Source organism: Podarcis gaigeae (assembly GCF_964106915.1).
Source record: "Podarcis gaigeae genome assembly, chromosome: 8".
Taxonomy (NCBI): domain Eukaryota; kingdom Metazoa; phylum Chordata; class Lepidosauria; order Squamata; family Lacertidae; genus Podarcis; species Podarcis gaigeae.
Window position 1 is genome coordinate 25,306,985 of NC_139684.1, and position 25,011 is coordinate 25,331,995.

General features: G+C 49.2%; 2 protein-coding genes across 3 annotated transcripts in view; one reads left to right on the forward strand and one right to left on the reverse strand.

Annotated features, from left to right (window-relative positions):
• DNAJC16 (DnaJ heat shock protein family (Hsp40) member C16) overlaps positions 1-15,880 on the forward strand; it is a 29,302-nt gene extending 13,422 nt beyond the window's left edge. For both annotated transcript variants that reach the window (XM_083752554.1, XM_083752555.1), the window contains exons 7-15: positions 249-407; positions 1,235-1,365; positions 3,704-3,887; positions 5,139-5,321; positions 5,683-5,759; positions 6,847-6,927; positions 8,322-8,417; positions 10,043-10,210; positions 11,695-15,880. In XM_083752554.1, coding sequence (XP_083608680.1) covers positions 249-407; positions 1,235-1,365; positions 3,704-3,887; positions 5,139-5,321; positions 5,683-5,759; positions 6,847-6,927; positions 8,322-8,417; positions 10,043-10,210; positions 11,695-12,088 — 1,473 coding nt within the window. In that variant the 3' untranslated portion in view covers positions 12,089-15,880. The remainder of the gene's footprint in view (positions 1-248; positions 408-1,234; positions 1,366-3,703; positions 3,888-5,138; positions 5,322-5,682; positions 5,760-6,846; positions 6,928-8,321; positions 8,418-10,042; positions 10,211-11,694) is intronic.
• A 614-nt stretch (positions 15,881-16,494) lies between these two features.
• AGMAT (agmatinase (putative)) lies at positions 16,495-24,868 on the reverse strand. The gene is made up of 7 exons (XM_083752758.1): positions 24,335-24,868; positions 21,282-21,484; positions 20,539-20,587; positions 20,057-20,252; positions 18,152-18,331; positions 17,331-17,415; positions 16,495-16,987 (listed from the first exon to the last, which is right to left on the reverse strand). Exons 1-7 carry the CDS (start codon positions 24,808-24,810, stop codon positions 16,914-16,916), a joined length of 1,263 nt encoding a protein of 420 aa, XP_083608884.1. The 5' UTR covers positions 24,811-24,868; the 3' UTR covers positions 16,495-16,913.
• Positions 24,869-25,011: the final 143 nt, after the last annotated feature.

Sequence of the window (25,011 nt, forward strand, 5' to 3'; positions counted from 1 at the left end):
TGTGGGTATGGCTGTAGCTCAATGGTGAAGGCCCCAACTTTAATCCCTGGCATCTCCAGACACTGGAGAGCCACTGCCAGTTAGTGTAGACAGCACTGAGCTAGATAGACCAACGGCTTTGACTTAGTAGAAGGCAGCTTTCTATGTTCCTGTGTAACAGTACAGTGAAGACAGTGTGGGTTCCTGTCTATGTGCTGCACGTAATGTACCATGTAGCCCAACTGCATCCACCTCCCCTTTCTTTCCAGCTGACGGCGTTTGCTTACAGAGATTACCTGTCCTTTGGATATGTGTACGTTGGGCTCCGAGGTACAGAAGAGCTGTCCAGCCAGTATAACATCAACGTCTACACGCCCACCATGATGGTGTTCAAAGAGCACGTCGATAAGCCTGCTGATGTCATCCAGGTACGGTATGGCAGCCGCCACGCAAGGCTGCTTATGCAAGAACTCTGGCCCTAACAGGCAGGTGGCCAACGCTCAGCCTAACTTGTTTCTACGGTGTTGATAAGGAAGCTTCAGATAGCTCCATCAGTCTCCATGACAACTTACAACGTCTTGTAAGCAAAGCACAGATCCTTACCTTAAAGAAGTTGCAATCCAAATCTAGACTGTTGGGGACCTGCAACAAAAGTTTGCAGTGCAGATGGATCCAGTGTTAGTCCTACTCATAGTAGACCCACTGAAATTAATGAACATGACTAACTTAGGTTCTTTAATTTCAGTGGGTATACTCTTGTATAGGACTAAGACTAGATACAACCCACTCTGTTTAGGACTGCAGACCTTACTTAACTAGGGCTGCAATCCTTACCAAGTTACATGGGAGTAAGCACCATTGTAAGCACATGATTAGGGTTACACTGTTTAGTCATTAAACAATTCTGAAATAAAATTAATCAGGAAGTTCATATTTAAGGGCATTCTGGCTCCCCCCACCCTTTGGCCAGTTTGGTTTGGGTGTGTTTTTGTGGGACAAAGAACGATGGGGCTCACCTTTTAAATATATATATATATTCTTTCTAGCAACACATAAGTAGTTTTTGTGTTATTAAATTGTGAGTTTATCTGGCAGTTCCTTCCACATCTCAGAAGGGTGTATACCTTGATGGTGGTCTGTAATCTGCTGAAGTATTTTGGTAACCTGCAAATATATTTAAAAGCCACATGAATCATCAGCTGAAAATTCTGTGGTTGGTTGACAACTTGTTGGGTGTGTGTGTGTTGTTTTCCAGGCCCGAGGCATGAAGAAGCAGCTTATTGATGACTTCCTGTCTCAGAACAAGTTCCTCATGGCATCTAGGCTCACCAGCCAGAAGCTTTTTCAGGAGTTGTGTCCTGCGAAAAAGTCTCACAGGCAGCGCAAGTAAGGCTCGTGGTGGTAGTGATGCTCCTCCATAGTGTGTTTGGTTTTGTAAGGGTTATTTGGGGACTTTCAAGTCCCATCATAGAATGGGATACCGAGAGCTGCTGGAGAATCTAGGCCTAAAAGAATTTGCAGCTGGAAAAGCAGAACTCTGCAGCTGTAGATGCATTACCTTAACCAGTTTCAAGTATTTTTGGGGTTGCACAGTAAAATTGTTGCGCAGGTTTTGTAAGGTAAGGAGAGTTCAGAGTGACTTGACTTCCCTACCTGTTCTATGGAATCCTCCCACTGCGCTTTTGATCGTTCTGCAGAGAAGGTATTTGGTGGGGGTTTTTTTTTGCGGGGGTGGGGTAGGAATTTAATAAGAGAGATTAGCTTTCACTCTTTTTCTTCCATAAACAATTCTTTATATGAGCAGAGTCCAGATTGTCCCAGTAACGTGCAGGAACTCAGAACTGCAGTTTGCAAATCCCTGTCCTCACGTGACCTCCAACGAAGCAAGCCTTGCTCATGCTGAATGCTGAAAGAGAGCAGAGTGCTGGTGCTGTTTCAGCAACTGTCAAACTTGGACTGGGCTTATATAGAAGCAACAGGGTCTGTTCTGATTGCACCTCTTCAGTTAAAGTGTTCAGCCCATTCCAGCAGTCTTACTCAAGCCGCCCAGGGAAGAATCTGGTTGTACTGGGTCTTCTGTGATGGAGTTCTTATAAGTCAGAGGATGGCAATGTGACATCCTTAGGCCAGAGGGGCACAGCTACCATGGGCTCACTTTGCGGACTTGATTCTGGGTGTGGCCCTGTGTGCAAATCCCCTTCTGACTCAGGAGTCCTTGACTTCAGCACCTGAAGAAAGACGATCTGACTCAAGGGTCATGATAATGTTGCCATTCCTCTGCCAAACCAGTAAAGCCTACAGAGGGTCCCCAACCTCTTTTCCATAGTGCGTTCCTGTGCAGCCTTTCTGCAGCTCGGAGCAGCTCACAAAAATAAAAATACTCCAATAGTTAGCAGCAAAGGTGTGTGAAAACAGCATCTGTCGAACAACTACAAAAAGCACACAACCTTAAACTTAACGTGCCAGGCTGTGCTTGATCAGAAGAACACAGCTAGCGCAGGGGTTGATAAAAGGGGAGAGGTGATCTCAAAAGAGAGAGGGGTCCCCAGGGCTTTAGAAACCAGGTTGGGCTCAGAAACATACTTGCATCCAGGGTGATGGATACAGCCTGGGCTGAACATATGCAGGCCAGGTTCTACACTAGTGCAGGCTTCTGAGTTGTCTTCAGACCAGCATCCTGCAGAGGGCAGTGCAGTCCTCAAACCTCAAGGTTAGCATGGCTCAGCTGGGTGCAGAGTGTTTACAGAAAAAGAAGTCCCACTGCAGAGTCCCATCACATGGAGCATCCCCACAGGCAATCTACAAGATTCATTGCTCCCCAAGGCCATGGGCTGCCTGAATCCACCCAGTGCTCGCCCCTCCCCCCACATTGCCCCAAGGCCTTCTCTTCTCTCAAGAGTTCTTGGACTTTACCATAGTAGCTAGCCTTGGACAGAGGGTCTTGTCCTGGCCTCCTCCAGCATGGGCAAAGTAAAATTGCCTTGCAGATTCTCTTTGCTGAAGCCAGGAGCTTGCTTGAAATCTCAGGGGGAGGGGAGCATATTTTCTGTTGAGGGCCACATTCCCTTGGTGGGTAATCTGACAGGGGTCACTGGCTGGCAGTAGCTGGAACCAGAACTAAAAGTGGGTGAGGCTTCCATTCTCCCTCTCTCTGACCCTATCTCTGTGTTTCCTCGGAAAGGACAGGTTTCTCTTGCCAGAGGCCTGAATTGATGGCTTGCAGACAACTTTCAAAATTAGGCTGAGGGCTGCAGACTACCTGCCGCTAAAGCAGAAAGGGTTGGAATCCAAGTTCTCTTAGTTCTGGCTGCATAGTGTTCTGGTCCCAGCCAAGTGACTTGGGAAGGTGTTTGAGCCAGTGTGGTGTAGTGGTTAAGAGCGGTAGACTCATAATCTGGGGACCCGGGTTCGCGTCTCCGCTCCTCCACATGCAGCTGCTGGGTGACCTTGGGCTAGTCACACTTCTCTGAAGTCTCTCAGCTCCACTCACCTCACAGAGTGCTTGTTGTGGGGGAGGAAGGGAAAGGAGAATGTTAGCCGCTTTGAGACTCCTTCAGGTAGTGATAAAGCAGGATATCAAATCCAAACCTCCTTCTTCTTCCCTGTGAACAGTTGCTGTCTCTTTGGGTGTGTGGGTTTGCGGGTGTTTGCCTTCAGTATTGTCAACTAGTCCTATTACGTTTCTGAGAGGGCAGTAATTATCTCTTCCCTCGTGATGTTCTAGGTACTGTGTGGTCTTGATTACCGGCGAGGGCGATAAATACACTGTGAGCTATGAAGCCTTTCTGGCTTTTGCTCTGGCCAACACGAAGGACACCCTGAGGTTTGTGCACATCTACAGCAACTACCAGCCGCAGTTTGGGCACACTTTGCTAATGGACGACGAAAGATTCCACGGGAAGTCAGCCGTGAGTGTCCTGCCTGTGGCCTCCAGCCCAGCTGCATCTTGCTGGCTCTTTCTAATTCATTGCAAAACGTTCCTTTTGTCCCATGTTTCCTGGGTCAGTTAGCAGCACTTCAGGGAAACATTGTAAGAGAGCTTTATAAAAAAATAATGATTTAAAATGTAAAAAAATTGAACTGAAAACATAAAAAAATGGGTTGAGATGAATCATAAAGCCCTAATTTCACTGCCTTGTCTGCAGGCTGGATCCGCCCAATGTTACAGTTCTTTTTGGCCTAGCCAAAATGGCCTCGGAAGCCAAACGGGGAGACTTGGCAGGCCTAAGTAGGCCAGTGGCCTAGAGATTCTCCTCCTCCCCACCACCACCATTTTCTTGTGGAAGCATTTTCTTGTAGAAGGCCAGGATGGGAACATAAAGTGTGTGGGGTTGGGGGTGGTTACAGGGCTGTGAAAAATAGGGATTAAGTCTAAGTCCATGCATCATTTTGCCACTGCCCGTTCAGGCAGAGGAACTGAGTGGGTGAGGTAATGAATCTCCAACTGCATGTCATGGCAGAAGGCCAGGTAACTCCCACCTGGATGTAATGGGCCAAAGACACCACTTCTTTATCTGTGCTGTGGGGCAAAGATATTGGTGTTTCGCAACTTTGACCTGTTGCAGGATCTTCGCCAGACCCAGTTGAACATAGCAGAGCATACACAGACTTCCAGAAGCAATCAGTTGCAGGAAGGAAGGAGGAAGCAGGAACAAGACGCTGCTACTAGTAACTTGGTTACTTAGATGTGTTTATTATTTACGGCAGACTCACAAGTTACTATATACAAGAACAGAAACGGATCTTAAACTAGCTCTCTTAACAAACTCCAAACGACTCTCAGAACACCACACTGACCAACACACTACCCAGTCAGGGAAGGTCATGAGTCATCATGCCTGTGTGGAGACCTTAACCAATAGTAGAGCTATATCTAAGGACCCATATCTCTAACCAGAATAACTCCCTCTGCTCAGTCTTCTTGGCCTTCGGCCAACTCTTAATTGCTTTGTGTGAAGCTCCATGTGGGCAAAATCCCAACAAAAGATTTCCTGTTGTCTGGAGCTTCAGGCTTGGGGCTCTGGGTTCAACTGAAGCCCTAAACCTGCTCCTTCTCCCCTGGCTAGGCACTCTCTTGGAAGCTACGGCTGGTTTCTCTAAAGCTGTATTGAAAACTCCCCCACACCAACTTGTGGTTTAACCCTCTGCTTCTTGCCCAGGTGGTCATCTTGGAGAGGCGCAACAATGCCGGGCGAGTAGTCTACAAAGCCCTTGACGAGCCCTGGAGCGGCAGTGAAGAGGACAACTTCATTCTTCTGGACCTCCTGGATCAGCTGAGGACAGACCCAGGCATTCTCTCTTCTGATACTATCCTGCCAGACTTGAATGATGAACTTGCTCCTGTAAGCATTGTGGATGTTTAACAGGATACAAGTGTGTGTGTCTGTGTGTGTGTGTGTGTGTGTGTGTGTTTGAGGGTGATGGGATCTCCAACAAAAAGCCTTCGATTCTCTACATCAAGATGAGTAAATAGACTCACAGCCCGGTGCTAATACATTTACTTGGACATAGCTGCACATGCTTTAGGCTGCTATCCTCTGTGCACTTACCTGGGAGTAAATCCCATTGGATGCATTGAGGGTTACATCTAAGTAGACCTGCATAGGTTTGCTGCATTCGTTTAAATGCCAGAATAATGAACTGCAGCTGTAGCTGATGGATTGGAATCACCCTTTCCCCTCTGCTCTTTCGGTGTGATCACAGGTTTTCTTCCTCCGATGGATCTATTCCGCCATCGACTATATATCAGACAGCTGGGACAGCCTCTTTCACAGCAACTGGTATGGATTCTGTATTAATAGCTGCCTTTCCTTGATTCACATTTTTGGAGTGTCAAAACCGGGGGGGGGGGGGGTGGCCTTTTAACGTTTAGGCATGTTGTGCTGATTCCCATGAAGATGGCTCAGTGGCTACTAACCCAAATGGCTGTGTTCTGCCTCCACATTCAGAGACAATAATGCTTCAGAATACCAGTTTCTGAAAACCACAGGAGGGGAAGAATTGCTCCTGTGCTCGGGTCCTGCTTGCCAGTTTCCTACCAGTATCTGGGTGGGAACAGGATGCTAGACTTGATGGGGCAGTGGCCTGATCTGGTAGGGCAGGTAGAGCAGGTACTTGTTTAGAGAGGAAGGGAGCAGGTCTGAGAGCTAGCCAGGAACCTAGGCAGCTGGCAAGGGCGAGGAGCAGCGGATATTAGAATCCAGTGGCTCTTCAGGGTCACTGGCAGTGAGGAGATTTGCTGCAGGGAGAGGGGGCTTCCAGGTTGAACCCGGACAGGTTCTCTTCTAATTCCTTTTGTTTGCACATTCTGGATCTTCATGCATTTACCATGATCCCCTATGATAAAGTGTAAAATTTGCATGGAATTAGAAGTGCTCAAGACAAAGGTTAAGACTGTCAAAGCGGTTTGGGCCAATTTTGGGTGGGCCGCTGGTCAGCGCCTTGGGTGGAGACATTCTGCTTCTTGACCACTAGGAGTTGCTCTCCCTCTCCTGAGCCATTAGTAGACCACTGTGTTTGTATTATTGCTGCTGCCACCTAATGTTAATAGTGATTTCCCCCCCTGCAAATATATTTGATGCAGGCTATAAAGCATGCCTGAATGTGCAAAACAGTGTAATAACAATTCTAACCTTTGTAGCAAAATTCCTCTCAGACCTTGGGCCGTTGAGGGAGCACAGTACTTCCTAAGGGGCACAAGAGTGAGGGAACTGGAGAGGACAGCAAAGATGGACAGAAGGGAGCCAATTCTCGTATTGGTTCCATTTTCACCTCTCCCGGGAGGCAGCCCATTCAGAGGTGGGGGAAGAAGGCACAGGCTGCGGATTTGGTTTGACACCGGCCCTCATTGGAGATCCTCTTTTGCAGGAGAGAAATGATGCCCCTCTTATCGCTGATCTTCTCAGCCCTCTTCATCCTTTTTGGGACCGTTATTGTTCAGGCTTTCAGGTAAGCAGCCGTATGTAGTAGATAGGTAGGTATTTTTTGACCTTTGTATCCCTTCACGGCCTAGGACCCTCGTACCTACGGGACTGCCTCTCCCGGTATGCCCCACGGAGGACCTTAAGGTCCATAAACAGCAACACCCTAGAGGTCCCGGGCCCTAAGGAAATTAGATTAGCCTCAACCAGAGCCAGGGCCTTCTCAACACTGGCTCCGGCCTGGTGGAATGCTCTGTCTCATGAGGCCAGGACCCTGCGGGATCTGATTTCTTTCCACAGAGCCTGTAAGACAGAGTTGTTCCACCTGGCCTTTGGCTTAGAATCAGTTTGATTCCCTCCCCCTCTTTCTTTTTCCTTTCTCCTCCTGTGAAGAGGCTGCATCCTAATGTTTTAATGTTGTATTTTAATTTTGTTTTTTAAATTGTATTTTAATCAACATGTTTTTATTATTTGTTGTTAGCCGCCCTGAGCCCGGTCTTGGCTGGAGAGGGCGGGGTATAAATAAATTGTTTTATTATTATTATTACTACTACTACTACTACTACTACTACGACTACTACTACTTAACCACATCCAGGGCTGGCTGGCCGGCCCGCTCATGAGGCAGGCTGAGGCAGCCACCTCAGGCGGCAGAACCCCAAGAGGCAGCACCCCTGCGGGCATCCCGGCACCACTGCCAATGGCAGAGAAGTGGCAGTGGCTTCTAGCGAGATCTTGCTGGAATCTGTTGCTGCTTCACGGGTGCCACCTGCAACCCATGTAAGGGAGACTTTGGCAACAGGGGAACACCTTCCCATTTTGCCTCAGGCAGCAAAATGGGATGGGCTGTCCCCCACCACATCTTCCAGGCAGTTCACAAACTGTGACGATAAAGTACAATCATTCAACCGATGGAGGCACCAGGCGAGCTTCTCTAGGGAGAGCTTTTCAAAACCAGAGCGCCAACATTGGAAAGACCCCATTCTCTTCTCTGCTTTCCCCTTTGTTTTGTAATCTCACCACTCCCACCTCCCCCATTCCAACCTTTATTGATTTTTAATGTTTATTAACTTCATTGGGTCTTCTCTTAGTATACCAGCATTAGATAAAACCCAAGCTCTGTAGGTGGTTTACATAGAATAAAATGAAATCTTTAATAAAAACTAATTTTTAAAAATAGTGTAAACAGAAGACCTAATAAAATTATCAGGATATAGATAAAATCAAGGGGTTTTAAAGCAAATACTCACAGTAAATGAAAAATGGAAATAACGGTTTCTGTGCACTGCTCTGGACCTAATAGTCAGGGGTCCCTTTACCTTTTTAGACACACAATAGTCACACTGCAGATGAATTGATCCGACCCTGTCCGTGATCCCCCAGCCTCTTCCCCGCCTGAAAACACAACTTGCTGTTTTTCAGTGACTCAAGCGACGAGAGAGATTCGCCTCCCGCCAAGAAGGATGAAAACCCTCCGAAGGGCGAGAAGAATGACACAAGTTTCACCAAAGATAACAGGTTTCTCCTTAGTTCAGCCTTCACCGGCCTGGAGTCCTCCAGGTGTACAGGACAACAACTCCCATCAGCCCCAGCCAAGACAGCCAGTGGCCAGGGATGGTGGGATCTGTAGTCCAGATCTATCCACAGGGCACCAGGTTGGCAAGTGCTTCCGTAGCTTAGCACTCTCCTTTCCTGGGGTTGGCCTTTGCGTCTCCTGGGCCAGAGGCAGTCGCCAGGGGTCTGGAAGTGTAGCCTTCACTAGAGGTGATGGAGATGGACTCTTGGGCCTTGTTTGCCCCTTGCCGGCTGCCAGTTTCTGCCCTGGGCTGCCTGTTCAACTGGGGCAAGGACTCTGTCCCAGGCCCTGCTGAAACGCAAACGTTTGCATGCCTTCCACCGCAGCGTGAGTGGGCTTTGGCTCAGTGATGGAGCATCTGGTTCTGCCTGCAGCAGCTCTCCAGCTCAGTCCCCAGCAAGCTCCTCTCTGAAACCCTGGAGAACCACAGCCAGCCAGTGTGACATGATCTGCAGCAGCTTCCTCAGGCCTCCGTTGTCTCAGAGGAGACATCTGAAGGGGGTTTGGGAGGCTTGTTGGGCTGAGAAGGTCGGGCAGATATGATGAGAGCGAATGAGGATGGAAGAAAGCAGAGAACCTTCTACTTGACTTGTCTAGGGGAAAGTGACTGAAGGTGTACAGTGGTGCCCCGCAAGCCGAATGCCTCGCAAGACGGAAAACCCGCTAGACGAAAGGGTTTTCTGTTTTGGAGGTGCTTTGCAAAACGAATTTCCTATGGGCTTGCTTCACAAGACGAAAATGTCTTGCGAGTTCCTGCGGGGGGTTTTCCCTCCCCCCCCCTTTTTCCCAAGCCGCTAAGCCGCTTATCAGCTGATCCGCTAAGCCGCTTATCAGCTGATCCGCTAAGCTGCTTAACAGCTGATCCGCTAAGCCGCTAATAGCGCTAAGCCGCTAGTGAGCTTGCTTCGCAAGACGAAAAAACCGCAAGACGAAGAGACTCGTGGAACGGATTCCTTTCGTCTTGCGAGGCACCACTGTATGTGCAGCTGAAACTGGGGAAAGGCTGCAAGCTCTCTGGGCTGGAGCATCTGCTTTGCATAGAATTGTAGAGTAGGAAGGGGACCTAAGGGTCATCTAGCCCAGTGTTTCCCAACCTTGTGCCTCCAGATGTTTTTGGCCTACAACTCCCATCATCCCTGACCACTGGTCTTGCTAGCTAGGGATGATGGGAGTTGTAGGCCAAAAACATCTGGAGGCACAAGGTTGGGAAACACTGATCTAGCCCAACCTCCTGCAGTGCTGGAATCTTTTTGCCCAATGTGGGGCTCGAACTCACAACCCCTAGATTAGGAGTCTCATGCTCTACTAACTGAGCCATCCCAGCATGCAGAAGGTTCAGTCAGACAGGTTCAATCAGAGATGACAGTAGCAAACTACATGGACCCAAAAGGTCCACCTTCATAGAAGGCAGCTTCCTCCAAGAAAGCCTTTTTCACAGATGCTTTTCTCGAGGCCGTAGAGCTCTGGGGACATATAGATGCTAAAGTTCTGCTGCTTCCCCTTGCTCCCATGCAGGTGGCTCTCCTTGCTTCCTGCTGAGCCTCTTCTCTCTCCCCTTCCCTTACAGGATCCCCAAGAAGGGCTTTGTCGAAGTGACCGAGCTGACAGATATCACCTACACAAGCAACCTGGTGCGCCTGAGGCCTGGGCACATGAACGTGGTCCTGATCCTTTCCAACCCCACCAAGACGCCTCTCCTGCAGAAGTTTGCCCTGGAGGTCTACACTTTCACTGGGTGAGTGTGGGGCACCGTCACTGGCCAGAGTTATGTTGGAGGTGTGTCCTGCCATGGGAGAAAAAAAAGGGCATTTTCAGCCTTCCAGAGTCTAAATGGAAGAGCAGGACGCTTATTTCATTCGTGATGATTAGCCCGTTTACAGTCTTGAGTCACTCTTGCAACAGCACCGTGAAGTTGGTCACCTTTTGTGCCCATTCTGTAGATGGGAAGCTTAAGGCTGCAAAACGGTAGTTGGGCTATGCTGAAATGGGGCTTAAAATCACCTCCTCATCCTGGTCCTCTGGGTCTTTCCTCTGGCTTTTGGAAGGCTGGGGGAGGCTATTTTTTGAAACCCCGAAGAGCTACTGTTGGTTAGTGTCAACAGTACTGTGCTACATGGACTAGTGGCCTGACTGTGTTTCAAGGCAGCTTTCCTACGTATCTTCCTCACTTCAGATGTCTGAGGAGGACTTGACCCTATATCCACCTCTGACTTGGATAGGAATCCCTCGCAGTTGTGTGGTTGTGGCGCCAATTTCAAATGGGAGGATGTCTCATTCCCCTGTGTCAGACATGCTGCTTGCTTGCAGGTCATAAGTAGATCCAGGAAATGGGGCTACTGGGTGATGGGCTAAGTGCCATTGTGGCCTTGATTGAGGTTCAGGAGGGTCTGAACGAATTTGAATTGCTTGAGGCGGTGGGGTGGGGTAGAGGACAGATCAATTTAATCTGCTTTGAGTCCTGAGCAGCTCCCTCTTCCCTGGCTGGAGGCATGCAGGAACCAGTGAGCCTACCCTGGCAGGCACGGTCACATAACCAGTTCTTGAGTCTCCAGCCCAGGCCCTTCCCTCCCCGACTTTGATCAAGGCAGTTGCTTTAGCTCAAGGACGTGGCTAACCATTTTTGGCCCACGTGCCATATTCACCCCAGCCAGCCTCAAGCAGTGTGTGTGGCCACTCCACACTAGGGGCATCCCAACCTCTCCACTTTAATTTTTCTCTTTTTTTTCCACCACCAAAATTATGGGGTCTTAGAGGGCCGGAAAGCTTGGTTTGGAGGGCCAGAGCCAGGGGATTAGACGCTCCTCCTCCCAGCTCTTCTGTTGTTTTTCAGCTTCTAAGCTTACAGTGGTACCTTGAGTTACAGACGCTTCAGGTTACAGACTTCGCTAACCCAGAAATAGTACCTCGGGTTAAGAACTTTGCTTCAGGATGAAAACAGAAATCGTGCAGCGGCGGCACGGTAGCAGCAGGAGGCCCCATTAGCTAAAGTGGTACCTCAAGTTAAGAACAGTTTCAGGTTAAGAATGGACCTCTGGAACAAATTTAAGTTCTTAACCCGAAGTACCACTGTACTGGGTTCTGATCGGGATGCTAGAAGTAACCCCTTTAACTATCTGCCACGAATGCTGCAGCTGAGATTCCTGCATTGTGGTGGGTTGGGTTTGGGAGGTCGCTTCCAACTCTACAATGTTACAATCCCCTCTCGCATCCCTTTTCCAGGAGCAACTGCCTCCACTTCTCCTTCCTGAACCTGGACAAGCATCGGGAGTGGCTGGAGTACGTCCTGGAGTTTGCGCAAGACGCCGCCCCCATCCCCAACCAGTACGACAAGCACTTCCTGGAGCGCGACTACACGGGCTACGTTCTGGCCCTGAACGGGCACAAGAAATACTTCTGCCTCTTCAAGCCTCGCAAGTCGGAGGAGGACGGGGATGCCCCGGGGATGCCCTGTGATGAATCTGACCTGGGGGAGGTCCGTGGGAAGTCTTCCTCTTGCAGCCCGGGGGCGAGGTCGGTGAAAAACAAACTCAACAAGCTCTCCCTGTGGATGGAGCGTCTGTTGGAAGGGTCCCTGCAAAGGTTTTATATTCCCTTGTGGCCTGCGCTAGACTGAAAAAACAACAGCAGCGGCATCAAATTTTGAAAAAGGAAAAAAAGAGTTTTTTCGAAAGAGAATCTCTTATCTCAGCAGAGACGTTGAAAGAGGACAACTGCAAGCATCTCTCTTTCGGGGGTGTCGGAATAGACGGTAGCTTTTTAGATGAATCCTCCTAGGCCCAGTGAGTTAGAAACATCCTTCCCGCCGCATTTGACCTAGGAGCGATCGTGGCGACGAATGCACTGGCGCCTGCTCTTCGTACCAAATGGTTTGAATGCTTGGAAGCCGTACAATCAAAACAGTTTCACAGTCGGTGCCCCTGTCCCCAACCCCACCCCACCCCCCGCTGTCCCAGCCTGCTCCAGTTCCGCCTCTGGGTTTTTCTCCAAAGTCGATGAAAGCCTTGCTGCTGTGGGAACTCTCTTCTTTGCCTATGGATGGTTTAAATGTTTTTGGTTTTCTTTTGCTGCCACTCTCCCCCCATGCAGTCTACAGAGAGCTGTAATCATCCCTACCTGTTGGTTTCCCACACATGCCCCGTTATCCTTTGTATGTACCAAATAGCTGACAGGGCAGGATGTGTATAAGGGCGGGGAGGGGGGGGAAGGTACTAGCAACCCACTTGCATGCCCCCCTCCAGCCCTGGGTGCAATATAATCCAACAGGTAGAGTTGACCAGCTCAGCCTTCAGCAGGGCAGGGAGTGGCCAGCTGAGCCGCAAACACTGTACGAGAAGCAATGAGCCATTTTAAAAATGTATGTCCCTTTTGATGCCTTCCTGCTTGCTGTCTGGTTTGTCCTCTTCTCCGAAAGACTTGTAGTTTTACAGCCATACTCTCAGAACCACATCCATAGAGCTACGGACTGCTGCTAGCCAATAGCTGTGTGTGTATGTGTGTATGTTTGTGGAAGGCACCAACTCCTGCTTGTGAGTCATTCCCTGGACATCCCTTTCCCTCCCGCCCTGAAACAGCAACAATACATCTGTAGGACAGTAACTGAGCGAAATTGCCTCTCTCAACATGGCCTCTCCCAGGATAAGGTTAGGATTCAAATGCCAAACTACTGAACTTTGCGGGTGTCTGTTCCATGGCAATGTGATTTCTTTCTTTCTTGCCTTCCTCGTAGGGCAGGGCACCCTTGCCACCCTTTTCTGAAGCAGGTTTCCAGGGGCCTGTTTGTTTACAAAGGGGCACGGCTGCCCGGCTGCTCCCCCCTCCTGCCGCCTCTCAGAATGTGCCGCTCACCTTGATCTGGTTGACTTTTTCCTTGGAGTCATAGGAGTGGTCACATTTTTAAACTGCGGATTGCTTTCTAATTTAAATTTAAGCCCAAGGGTTGCATCTAATTCCAGTCCTACTCAGGGGACGCAGGCGCATCAAAGTTGATGCACATAATTATAACTTAGGTCCATTGACTCTAGGGGGTCTGCTCCGAGTAGTGCTTAGTTGGATGCAACCCTGAGACACGACGCACCATGGGCCATGCGTCTTGGATGGGTTCGTAGGGTGTATATTTGAAAGCTTCCCGTGAAAAAAGAAAAAGAAATGAGCCGCTCCTCTGCGTAGCACATTCTAGAGAGAGAGAGACAGAGAGAGAGAGAGATGTAGCAGAGCTCTCTCCCTGATGTGCTTGCTCTCTACTTGCAGGGAGCTCTTTTTCATTCAAAAATAGGACAGCCGAACCTCACAAGAGTGGCCCAGAACTTTGCAGTGTGTAGAACAGCTCTTGGAAATAGAATGTCTTGGTGACTTGCTAGTGGTGCCTTGCAACGGGGAATTGGGGATGGGATGTGCTTGGTGTGTTCTTTCTTAAAAAGAAAAAAGAAAAACAGAGCAAGCAGTCTGCCTCTCGCAAGAGCTCTCTGAAGTGCTGGTTTGTTTGTGCTGGGTCTTCCCTCGTCACAGGAGTGACTCTGGGTCGATCCTTCCTCCCCCCCCCCCCTAAGAAATAGTGGTGCACCTGCTACCTGCCTATCAAGGCAAGCGAAAAGCCTGTCCTTTAATAGAGGAGGGTGATGTAGTTCCTGTGCCGCAGCCACCCGTCTGTCGAATACCCTTGCTGCCCATTTTGGTAAAGTGCTTCAGGACGGCCTCTGCAAGAGCGTCGGGTTTCCACGGAAGTAGGTCAGAGAGATCCTACTGACAACCGTCCGGGGTTTCGGTGCAAGGTGCCTTTAAGCGGAGCTTCTAGGGGACGTTTTGAACTGTCGTCAGCTCCTCCGTAAGGATCCCCTCCGGGAACGTCCGGAAACGAATGAGAGAGAAGAGGATTAAGCAGCTGCCGCCGAGCAGATAATCGGAAGCTGCCTTGTCCCTTTGAGGGCAAATGAACTTGTGTGCCTCAGCGAGCGATTTAAGAGATATGTAGGGTGTGCTGGCAAAGAAATCAGCACAGTTTTAATGACGTGTTCTTTGTAACAAATAGCACTGGGATAAAAATTAATATACTGCCAGGTTCCAATAACAGGGAAAGCTTTGCCCGTTCTCGGGTTTCACAGGAACACCTTCGCATGCAGTTGGTGGAGCTTTCTAGGTAGAAGGCCCAGGGGAAAAGTTTAGGGTGGAGTCCTCAAAATGAGCTCTGCATCCTCAGTGGGAGTTCAGGATGCTGTGGGATTTAGAAGCTGGGGTGGGGAGGATGGTCTAGTTTTTTCCTGCCATCTATCGTTCTGCAGTCAGCCTTGGACAACAAGTGTCCCAGCAACTACAGCTGGTGAATCAGTGGTCAACGGTAGCTCTCGTAGCCCAGTTTTAAAACATGACTGGGTGTATCACTCCTTCCTCTCCCACGCAGCTTGGCTCTTGTATGAAGGGGGCAATCCTCAACTCAGTGCGATTGCATGAGTGCCAAATTCATGCAAGGCTCTCTTTTGTTGATGCTGAATTTAGCATCTGTATGCGATTGTCATCGGCTCTGAGGACCACGCAGAGAACTTTGCCACCCGTAACGCTAAGCCCAGGCCTCTCCTTTGCCAAAAGACCCAGGTACCTTCTGCTAACTAAATTTAATCCATTAATCCTGTTAACAGAAATTGCTATAGAATTGACAGGCTTCTCTCAGAGCTTTCGGGAGAAGAATGCTTCCACTGCCTGCTTGTTCTCAAACGTGACGGTGAGCCGCAAACCGTGTCTTGACGGCACATGAGCAAAATTGCGCCCGTTTTGCCCCTCCCAACTCGCAGCAGGGGAAGGCAGACCACAATTCGCAGCCGAGATGTGTTCTTGCCCTATTTCTTGTGGTTTGATGGAGCCAAGCAAGCCACGATCCAGCGCTAAATCAAGGGTCGCAGTTTGTTTCCTCCAAGGCATAAGCGGGAAGGGTGTGATTTGCTCGTGCATCGTAAACCATGGTTTAGGACTCCCCACGATGCACAGACACAACCATACAAAGCCTTTCTTATTCAAACTTCCTAGAACCTGAAGCTTAATGCCTTTAGCAGGGAAGTGATAGCATATTGTCCGATCCTCCTGTGCGTTGTCGACTTTTCCTTTGACGTTCAATGTGTTTGGTTCCCCCCACCCCAGCCTCCCTGTGATGGCCATTTTGTCTTCTGTGTTCTGTAGAAATGTTTGTCAGGAACTGATACGAATAATCCAGCCCAGGTGGAGGGATTGGTTTGAAAAGAAAGCTGAACATTTTGCACTTTTGATACTCTTGGGTTGGGTGGGTGGGGAATAAATTATTTATTGGGCAAATTGTCTTTTTTTTGTATTTGTGAACAGGCCCTAATTTTATTTTGGTTTTGCTTTAAGACTCTTACAGAATCTGCAACTGAAATAAAACTATTTTAATGTGTGTTCAGAATACGGTTTGGTGCTTCCAAGTGACTCTTGATGATAAAGTAATGGTGGCGGCACAGTGCAATTTGGAGCCAACTCTCACACTGTTAAATTTCCATGGCATTGGATGGAGTTTGGTGCCTTTTGTGGGAGACCTTCCTGGGGTTTTCTCTCTTCCCTTTCTCTCTACCCTCCCCTGCCCCCCTCCCCTGCCCTTCACACAATGTAGAACTGAATTTGTGGAACCCACAGACACAAGATGTGGCTGCTCAGATGGCTTTAACAGGAGATTATGATGGAGAGGTCTAAATAGAATCTCCAAGTTCAGAGGCAGTATACCTGCAAATGCCAGTTAACTTTGGGACAAAGAACAGAGGAGGCTGTTGCCTTCATGCCCTGCTCGTGGACTCACTGAAGGTGTCTGGATGGCTGCCAAAGGAGAGAGGACTATGTGGATTACATGGACCTCTGTTTTGATGTAGCAGAGCAGGAGAAGAATGGTGACCTTGTGATGTGGTTGGACTCCCATCAGGGATGTTGGGAGCTGCAGTTTAGAAACATACGGAGGGCACCCCATTGGCTATCCCATCTTGGCTCTGAGGCTCCCAGGGATATGTTCTCATCCGGCGCTCTTTATAATTTGTACATTCATTTATTTGCATGTGCCTTTTATGCAAACTACTACGCTCTTGGTGAAAGGCTGGGACTTGGCTGACATTGCCAGGTGCTCTTAGGTATTGGGTGGCTGTGTCCTGTGCTTCATTTTTGGGTTTTTCTTCCAGCAGTAATGTGGACTAGCAACTTAATTTCCCCACAAAACCAAAGATTCCCAGAACTTGCGTTTGCTGGTGAGCAGTGTCCCTTTATGTCAACCCTGCACATTTTCAGCTGCCCTGGTTATTGCTGTGGATGTCAGGAAAGGGTCTGGTAGCAGGCAGAGAGTTGCACAGATCCAGCAAAGTTAAAAACACAACGTTCTGATTCTTTGCAGGTCTGCAGGGAGGTCCTTGTGTATTACAAGCGCCTTTAGCGTGAATCGGAAGCTTCCCTGGAACGGTTTATGTCCTCTTGACTTGTGGGAGGGCGCACAGCATTTCAAAGAGCAGATTTGCTCCCAGGAGTGCTGTGTTACCTGTGTAAGCAAAAGGAGCAGAAAGCCAAATTAAGGAATTTGCTGCCTCTTCCAACCCTTGGCTGCTATGGAGAGAGCAATCGGCTGCTGACTGACTACCCTTCAGGGTAGCCAGAGAAGGGAGCTGCTGTGGTGTCCCCACCCCTTAAGCCTCAGTTCTCCAGTCCATAAAATGGGGCTTATAGTGTCTTACTTTCTTGGATGTGTTGTGAGAGGGACTTCACAGAGCTTAGACATTGCTCTTCTCAAGATGACCCAAGCAGGAGCCTGACATTTTGGGGGGGATCAAGTACCCCCATTCAGGTTGTTGCTAAAGCGGCAGATGCCAAGATACACCACTTACCGGAAGCATCATACATCGGCGCCACTTCAACAAGGTCACCCCCAACAATATTCAGACCTTGGCAGCCGCGAATAATCTCCAGAGCCTGTTTGAAAATCAAGAGAAGGCAAAGTGGGTCAAGGGCAGGGAGAGGCTCAAGAATTAAGTGACTTAAATGAGTGGAGGGAAAATGCATTTTGTAGTCTGGCCCAGGAGCTGAATGTGGCCCTTCAAGCTCCTCTCTCCAGCCCTTGGGAGTCTCTTCAGTCTATGCCACACCCCCTCTAGCCAGGCCACACCCCTCTGCCCCTGTTTTGCACACTCCAGGAATGTTTAGCCTATGCCGCTAACCCTTGATAATGCCTCTTGCTTGCCTACAAAGGTAAGAATTATATTGGTTGGTTGTTTCATCCCCTTCTGACTCTGGTGCCGTCTGCCACCAGCACATGGCCTCTAAAAGATTATCCGGGAGGCCCTTTTGCTGAAAAAGATTCCTCGCCCCTTCTACAGAAGGAGGTCTTTGCGTATCTGGGATCCAACCAGATTGAAAAATAGGCACAAACGCCTGCAACTGAACAGACGGATGCAACTGGTAACCTCCGAGTCAGAAGAAGGTAAAGCAAAGTCTGCAGTTACTAAGGCCCTACTATGTCCCTGGACTCAGCTCCAAGCAGAGTAGCCAAGGATCAGGGATGTTGGGAATTGTCAGCCCAGCAACATCTGGAGGGCTGCAGGCTCCCCACTTTTGTTTCAGACAAAGCTCAACCCCCTAGAAGCCAAAGTAACGCAGCAAACATCTTGCTTAGACCTGTACTGCTTGAGTTTCTGCACACTTATTTTACCTGCGAAGGAGTCAGGCCGGCAATCTCGGGTGTCCCAGTGCCAGGGGCGTAGGCAGGGTCTATTCCATCGATGTCAAAGCTGATATAAATGGGCTTGTCTCCCATCTGCTTCCTCACCTCTGCCATCAAAGGGACTAGCGACTTCATCCAACAGTCTTCTGCTAGCACCACCCGGAAACCCTGTTAAAACACCGGCGAAAGCTTTGGAATGGAGAACCCCAGGGTCATCATACCGATAAGGTATCTAACTTTGCAGCTGTGCAGGTGTAAATTTGCTCTCTGGCCCCACAGCTGACACCTGACAAGTGTTCTCCCATGAAAAGGAACAGAGGAAGGTGCTTCCCCTGATTTTCTTGTCCTTTCAAGACTGCAAAAAAGGCTGTGTAGATGCAGAGAACTGCCCCAGAAGGAACCAGCTTCCTTAAAATCCTAGTGTGATCAAGTTTCTAGTCCTTATAGAGATAGGCTTTAAAGTGTGTGAGCAATGCCTGGTGAACTTTAGAAAGCCGAAAGGGAGAATCCGAGTGAGACTCTCCATGCCTGAAGGTGGGGTTGTATTGTCTATCGACTAGTGATATCTGGGAGGCAGGATAGAAAATGTGCATGTTCTCCCACAATTTATCCAAGTTGCAGAATCTGGCTTCCTGGGTACAGAGTATGGGTAGCTTGGGTGCAGATTTTTAAATATTCCAGCATGCACAGAGTATGCAGGCCTGGTTTTCTTTTTTACTGTATTTCACACAGAGAACCAGTGTGTGTTAAGGGTTAGTGTGTTGGATTAAGACCTGGGAGACAAGGGTTCAAACCACTACTCAGCCATGAAGCTCACTGGGTGACTTTGAGCCAGTCACTCTCTCCCAGCTTTACCTACCTTGCAAGGTTGTTGTGAGGACAAAATGGGGAGCTGAAAGCCTGTGAGCACCTGAAGCTCTTTGGAGGAAAGGTGGGTTATAAATAAGCAGTATATATTCGTGATTTATTTTTAGGTGCGTAATAACGAATGAGTAACGCTAGGCATGAGTAGTACAGTGGTACCTCTGAATGCAAATGGGATCCGTTCTGGAGCCCCGTTCGCATCCTGAAGCGAACACAACCCACATCTGCGCATGCACGGGTCACGATTTGCTGCTTCAGTGCATGTGCATGACATCATTTTGAGCGTCTGCGCATGTGCAAGCAGCGAAACCCGGAAGTAACACGCTCCATTACTTCCAGGTCGCCGCGGAGCACAACCTGAAAATGCTTAACCCAAAGTTACTTCAACCCAAGGTATGACTATTGGGTGGGCTTAATATTAGAAGTTTGACATGGTCTGATGTCATGGATTGGTTAGACGAAGAGGAATGGTGGGAGGAACCAGCTGGGGGACCACCAAGAGAAGAAGGCTCAGAGCCCGGGAATTGGTGATGGGACAAGGGAAGGTGGTCAGAGGGAAAAGATGACGGGGAAGAGAAGGTGTTGGAAGCTGAAGAGGTAACAGGACTCAGTGAACAGGGAGATCTGTGGCAGAGAGAAGTCCAGAATAAGAGGCAGAAACCGAAGCAGGAAAGGCCAAGAGGCAGAGATGGGTCAGGCTTGTGAAGAGCCACAGGCATCTCTCTCACTGGCCACAGCAAGCTCCCCTCCTTGCTGGTCTCCCAGGACCAGAAGAGGCATGAAAAGGGCAGAGGAGAGCATGCAGGCACAGTCTCTAATTGCTTGAGGAAAACCCTGGAGAGAAGGAGACATAGACTGCTGGGGGGAGGCACGGACCTTTAGTCTTGGCAACTGCTGCATGGGGGGCAAGACCTAATGGAGATTAGCTGCTGTGCTCATTAGGCCTGTGCAGATCCTGTTTTGCTAATAAAGAGCTAATTCCCAACTTGTTCACTGTGATCTACTGCTGGCTGGCTCCTGCCATCTTACCTGGTCTCGGCAATACTTGTAAGGGTCCTGAGTGTAGGAGGAGCCCCTGATTCCAATCTGAACGACCCGTGTGCAGTCCAGGAGTCCCTCGTCCACACAGCGCCGGAAAGGCGTCCCGTGGTAGATCTTCTCCCCCAACGCTTTGTCTCCGGTGTCCGTGTGGGCGTCTACATGTACCAGCCCCACAGGGCCGTGCCTGCGGAAGGAAGGAGAGATGCTAAGGGAACAAGATGGCATGACTTGACCACTACAGGGAAGGTGGGAACTTTTTCTACCCTTAGGACCACATGCCCATCTGCCGGGGGCTGTATGCTGGTGATGGGCGGAGCCAGAGACAAAGGTGGGCGGAGCAACAGATGCAAATCACGCCTTTTGTACAGGAGGCTAGTTTTTACAGGCACACCCTATGCTCCTCTCTACCCTCTGCCCACAGGGTTGGCAGAAGCTGCCTGACACTGTGCCGTTTCTCAATTTAGACTCACTTTTCTGCCACGGCTTGCAAGATGGGATACGTGATTGTGTGGTCTCCACCTGCAAGGATAACATGGTTGATGGTGAGATTGAGCCCTCTCCCTCTTCTTTCTATACATTCTCTAATGTTACTTTAACTACTAGGACTTGCTGATCAGAAGATCGGCAGTTCAAATCCCCGCGACGGGGTGAGCTCCCATTGCTCAGTCCCTGCTCCTGCCAACCTAGCAGTTCGAAAGCACCTCAAAGTGCAAATAGATAAATAAGTACCACTCCAGCGGGAAGGTAAACGGCGTTTCCGTGTGCTGCTCTGGTTCGCCAGAAGCGGCTTAGTCATGCTGGCCACATGACCCGGAAACTGTATGCCAGCTCCCTCGGCCAATAAAGCGAGATGAGCGCCGCAACCCCAAAGTTGACCACGACTGGACCTAATGGTCTGGGGTACCTAGCCGGTACATATATTAAGATTGCATGTGTTTGGGAAGCTCTGTCCTTGGTGTCGCCAGGATACGATCTAGTTCTTTAGGCAGAATGAGACAGCTGGTTCAGGTGGCAGGTGCTACTTTTGGGGGTTTCTGATCTCTTTTTTGGCCTTGGGATCTTCGGGACTCCTTGCCACATCAACACATGGTGATTAGATTTCTGAAATACTACTGACCAGGAGATTGCCCAGGGGCACCGCAGCATCCCCAATTTAGCTGCCTCTTTCCAATCAGCACTATCACAACCCCAGGCTGCTTGGCACCATCCTTACCCAGCGTGAGGGGCACACAGCCCTGTGCCACTATCTTTTGAAAGGCCTCTCGGATTTGCCGGCAGCTATCCTTCAGGTTATACAGGTTGACGTTCACATCGCCGATGTCGGCTGCCACAAGAGAATGGTACGGATCTGCCCCAGTGCTTGGATTGAACAATCTCACCATTGATGACTCGGCCCGGATGTGGCGAGGACCAAACCTGAGGTGGAAAAAAAGCAACATCTGTGTTTGTAGTGCTCAGCCTCCCTGTAGGGAGCCTTTGGCAGACTGAGGACCGCATTACTTCCTAGCATTCCTTCTGAGGGCCACCTACTGCTGGTGGGAGGGGCCAGAGACAAATGTAGGCGGGGCAATGAATGTGCTTTTTACCTAGCCTAGTTTTTGCACACACACTGTGCCAGAAAATAGGGGGGTTGCCTTTAACAGCCTAACTCCCCTTTTAAGGGACCCAGAGTTCCCCAAGTTTTTAATCGATCAGAGGTGGGTGAGTTGAGGCAGGATCCCATGAAAGCAAGGCAGATCTTTATTATTCTGTCCCCCTATCCTGCTTCATAGGAGGTGAGGACCCAGAAACAAGGATGTACAAGAACTTGCAAAGACTTTAGGAATTGCCCGATGCCTTAACCAAAGACCACCGAAAAAATGTCATACACATGTCACAGAAAGAGGCGGTCTACAACAGAAATTTGAGCATGTGGCTTAGAATTAGAGGGGGGATGGTACACACAATGGCCAGTTCTCTGGTAACAATACCCACACACCGCACTCTGTCCTCCATCCAGGTAAGGCAGAGGGTTTTCTCAGAGGGAAAGGATACATCTCAGCTGGGCCCAAACACTCAAGGAGGGTGCAAAGCAAGGCTTGTGAGGTGTGTGGCCAGGGAGGGTCCTGAAGACCAGATAGGCCTGGGAAACAGGTCTCTCACCCTTGCCTAAAGCCCCTGATAAGCTCGCAGCCTTGATGCCCTGGAACTGGGATTCTGGGTCATTTCCTTCACAAGACAAGGCGATGGTGCCCCCGTGAAAAAGCCACCCTGAGGGGCCCCTTTTAGGCTTTCAGATGAGGCCTAGCACTGACAATGGCCCCACTCCACACTCAGCTTGGAGCTGGATGAGTTTTGTGAATGTCAGAAAAATGAATCTGGCTGTTCTGCCTTATTTCCTGATCAAATGACACAAGCATTTGAAGATGGATGAGGCCAGCAGTGGGAGGAAGAGACCTTTCCCAGCTCACTTAAGTTTTCGTGGCACACACCGAGGGAAACAAAGCAAATTGGTGCTGCAGGATGAGATCTTTGAAGAGGCCTGGGCAGGTGGAGGCATCCCAAGGCAGCTGAAAGGGATTCAAGACACCAGCTGGGAAACTGATCTAAAAGCACATGTCCACTTGGAAAGGCTGAAACGGCCTGTGATTGTCAGGTGGCCTGGAAACATTTCAGATCATACCCAGGAGACCTGGATATGTTATATAGAATCATAGATAATCCCTTTTGCTGAAGGGAAATTTAGCTATGCTGCAACAAACTATTATATAGAATCATAGAATTGTGGAGTTGGAAGGGACCCTAAGGATCATCCAGCCCAACCCCCTGCAACATAGGAATATGAGGGGTTTGAACCTGCAACTTGGCGTTTTCAGCACCACACGCTAACCAGCTGAGCTATGCAGGTCAAAGAACTGTAGTTTCTCTGTGTATAATGTTCTTCATTTGTCACACCTGCAGAGAAATGTGGAACATATGACTTCCCCGTGGTCTGAGGCTGGCAGAAGGTCCGCCTAGGGCGCATCCTGCTTGCTGGGTTTCTCCTGTCTTGTCATGGGCTTCTGCAGCTGAAACAGCTCCACTTCAGGAGATGGTTGTTGCCGTTGAGAGCCAAATAATGCAACTTGCCCCTTTGAACTTGCAGGATGTCAAACAGGATTTTCCAAACTAAGGAACTTGCAGGATTTTCCAAACTAAGGAACTTCTTCCTGCTTGCAGTGGGAACTTAACTTGGCTCAGAAATGAAATACACTACAAGATTAATTGTAGTACAAAAGCATGTGGACTGACTCTGGCAACTGCAGAGATAATAGCTCACCAATTACAATTTCTAAGGGTAAGGAAGAACTGGAACATTTCTGCGCTGTTTGGTGAGATTTTATTTATGTGTCCAATCTATATAAACAAAATTCTCTTCCCCCCACCAAACTGAATAATTTGGCTTTCACCACGTGTTTTGCTGCTTTTATTTTTCTACATTATCTGCTCTGTATTTATTAGGAAAATACAACCTCTGTACTGCTCCTATTTTATGTTTTATAACTTCATTTTGTTGTTGATTTGTTGTAATTCTGATTTTACATTAGGAAAACACTAAGAAAATTAGAAGAAAGCCAATTTGATTCCATTTCAAGCATGAGTTTCAAATAGGGCTGAGGATCAGAATTTGATATTGAAGGGTGGGGTTTGGTCTGCTCAAAATACCTCTGGGGCAAAGCTTTTTAACAGAGAAGTCCTGATTTCACTTTTGAGGCCCATCACTGGGCACCTAACACATTACCAACACCTTCTTTCGCATGTGCACACACACATTGCTGTATGTGTAGTCTCCGTACAAACGTCTTCATGTTTTCAGAAAAACCCACACATAACAGAAGATTTCCCAATGCATCACATCACTTTTGTTTCCAAAGCACGGAGACCAGGTTGTTCAAACTCCAAGGAGAATTTTGGAGAAACAGCCCCAGGGTGGTTTCATTTCCCTGCTAAGACTCTCAGCTAGGCCTGGACTTTGAACTTTGATTGTTGACGCAGTTAGGTAATTTCTGGTTTTTAATGGGTCTTATGAAACCTCGCTCCTTTCGATGGTCATGCAAATGCGTCAAAATGTGTGATAGTTCTGCTACTTTGGGGGACCCTCCTGCTCATTCTGCAGATTAAGGGAACCCTGGGTGACTGCCCCCCAAAGTCCTACCCTGATAGCACCGCTGTGTGGCCTCCCTCCACCAGAGCCTAGTTTGTGATGCAGCATTCAATCCCTTCCCTTCCCAAAGCAAACCCACTCACCTGGCCCCAGGACGGTTGGAGGTCCCCGTGTCAAGAGGGACCCCCACGAAAGCCACATCCAGACCCTCTGCTGAATTTCGGATGGGCAGCTTGAACATGGAGCAGACCCCCACGGGTCTGGCCACAAACTCTGCACTGGGCGGCACATTGTAGCGGGTATTGGAGAGAAGGCGACGAGGGAGAAAACTCCCGGTGTAGAAACTTTCAATGAAGGAACTGCAGGGAGTTCTGGGCAGGGAGCCAGGCCGGCCTGGGTTAGTCCTGCTGTTGCTGCTGAGCTGCTGAGCGCGACATGTGCCTGTCGGGAACGTTCTGCAGAACACCTGCTTGCCAACGGCGAGGCTGTTTTGACACGCCTTCCTCTGCAACAGGTTTTTGCGCCCCAAGGAACAGAAGATCTCCATGCTGAACCCCCCAAGACAGGATACAGCTGGTAGCTTTAAAGGTTTCCAGGAGAGACACTCCCCCCATAACATGCACAGCCAGTGGGACTGCCTCTCTGCCTCCTCCCTTGACGGGTTCAAAGGGCACTAATGAGACATAAGCCAGTGAGACTTTTTTTTCACTAGGTGGCACTGTCTCATTTCCAGTTGGGATTTCAAAAGGTTTTTTTCCCCAAGGTGGAGAGGGGAGAGAGTGATTTTTACCATGCCCAGTATGTGTGTTTTAGAGTTAAT

Bases quoted from the DNA above. Each gene is read 5' to 3' on its own strand.
- AGMAT (XM_083752758.1), bottom strand. From the start codon at position 24,810: ATGTTATGGGGGGAGTGTCTCTCCTGGAAACCTTTAAAGCTACCAGCT. The intron at 20,588-21,281 runs GTAAGGATGGTG...TTATCCTTGCAG, and splicing joins CTGTGTGCCCCTCACGCTGG to GTGGAGACCACACAATCACG. The intron at 20,253-20,538 runs GTGAGTCTAAAT...TTCCTTCCGCAG, and splicing joins TTGCAAGCCGTGGCAGAAAA to GCACGGCCCTGTGGGGCTGG.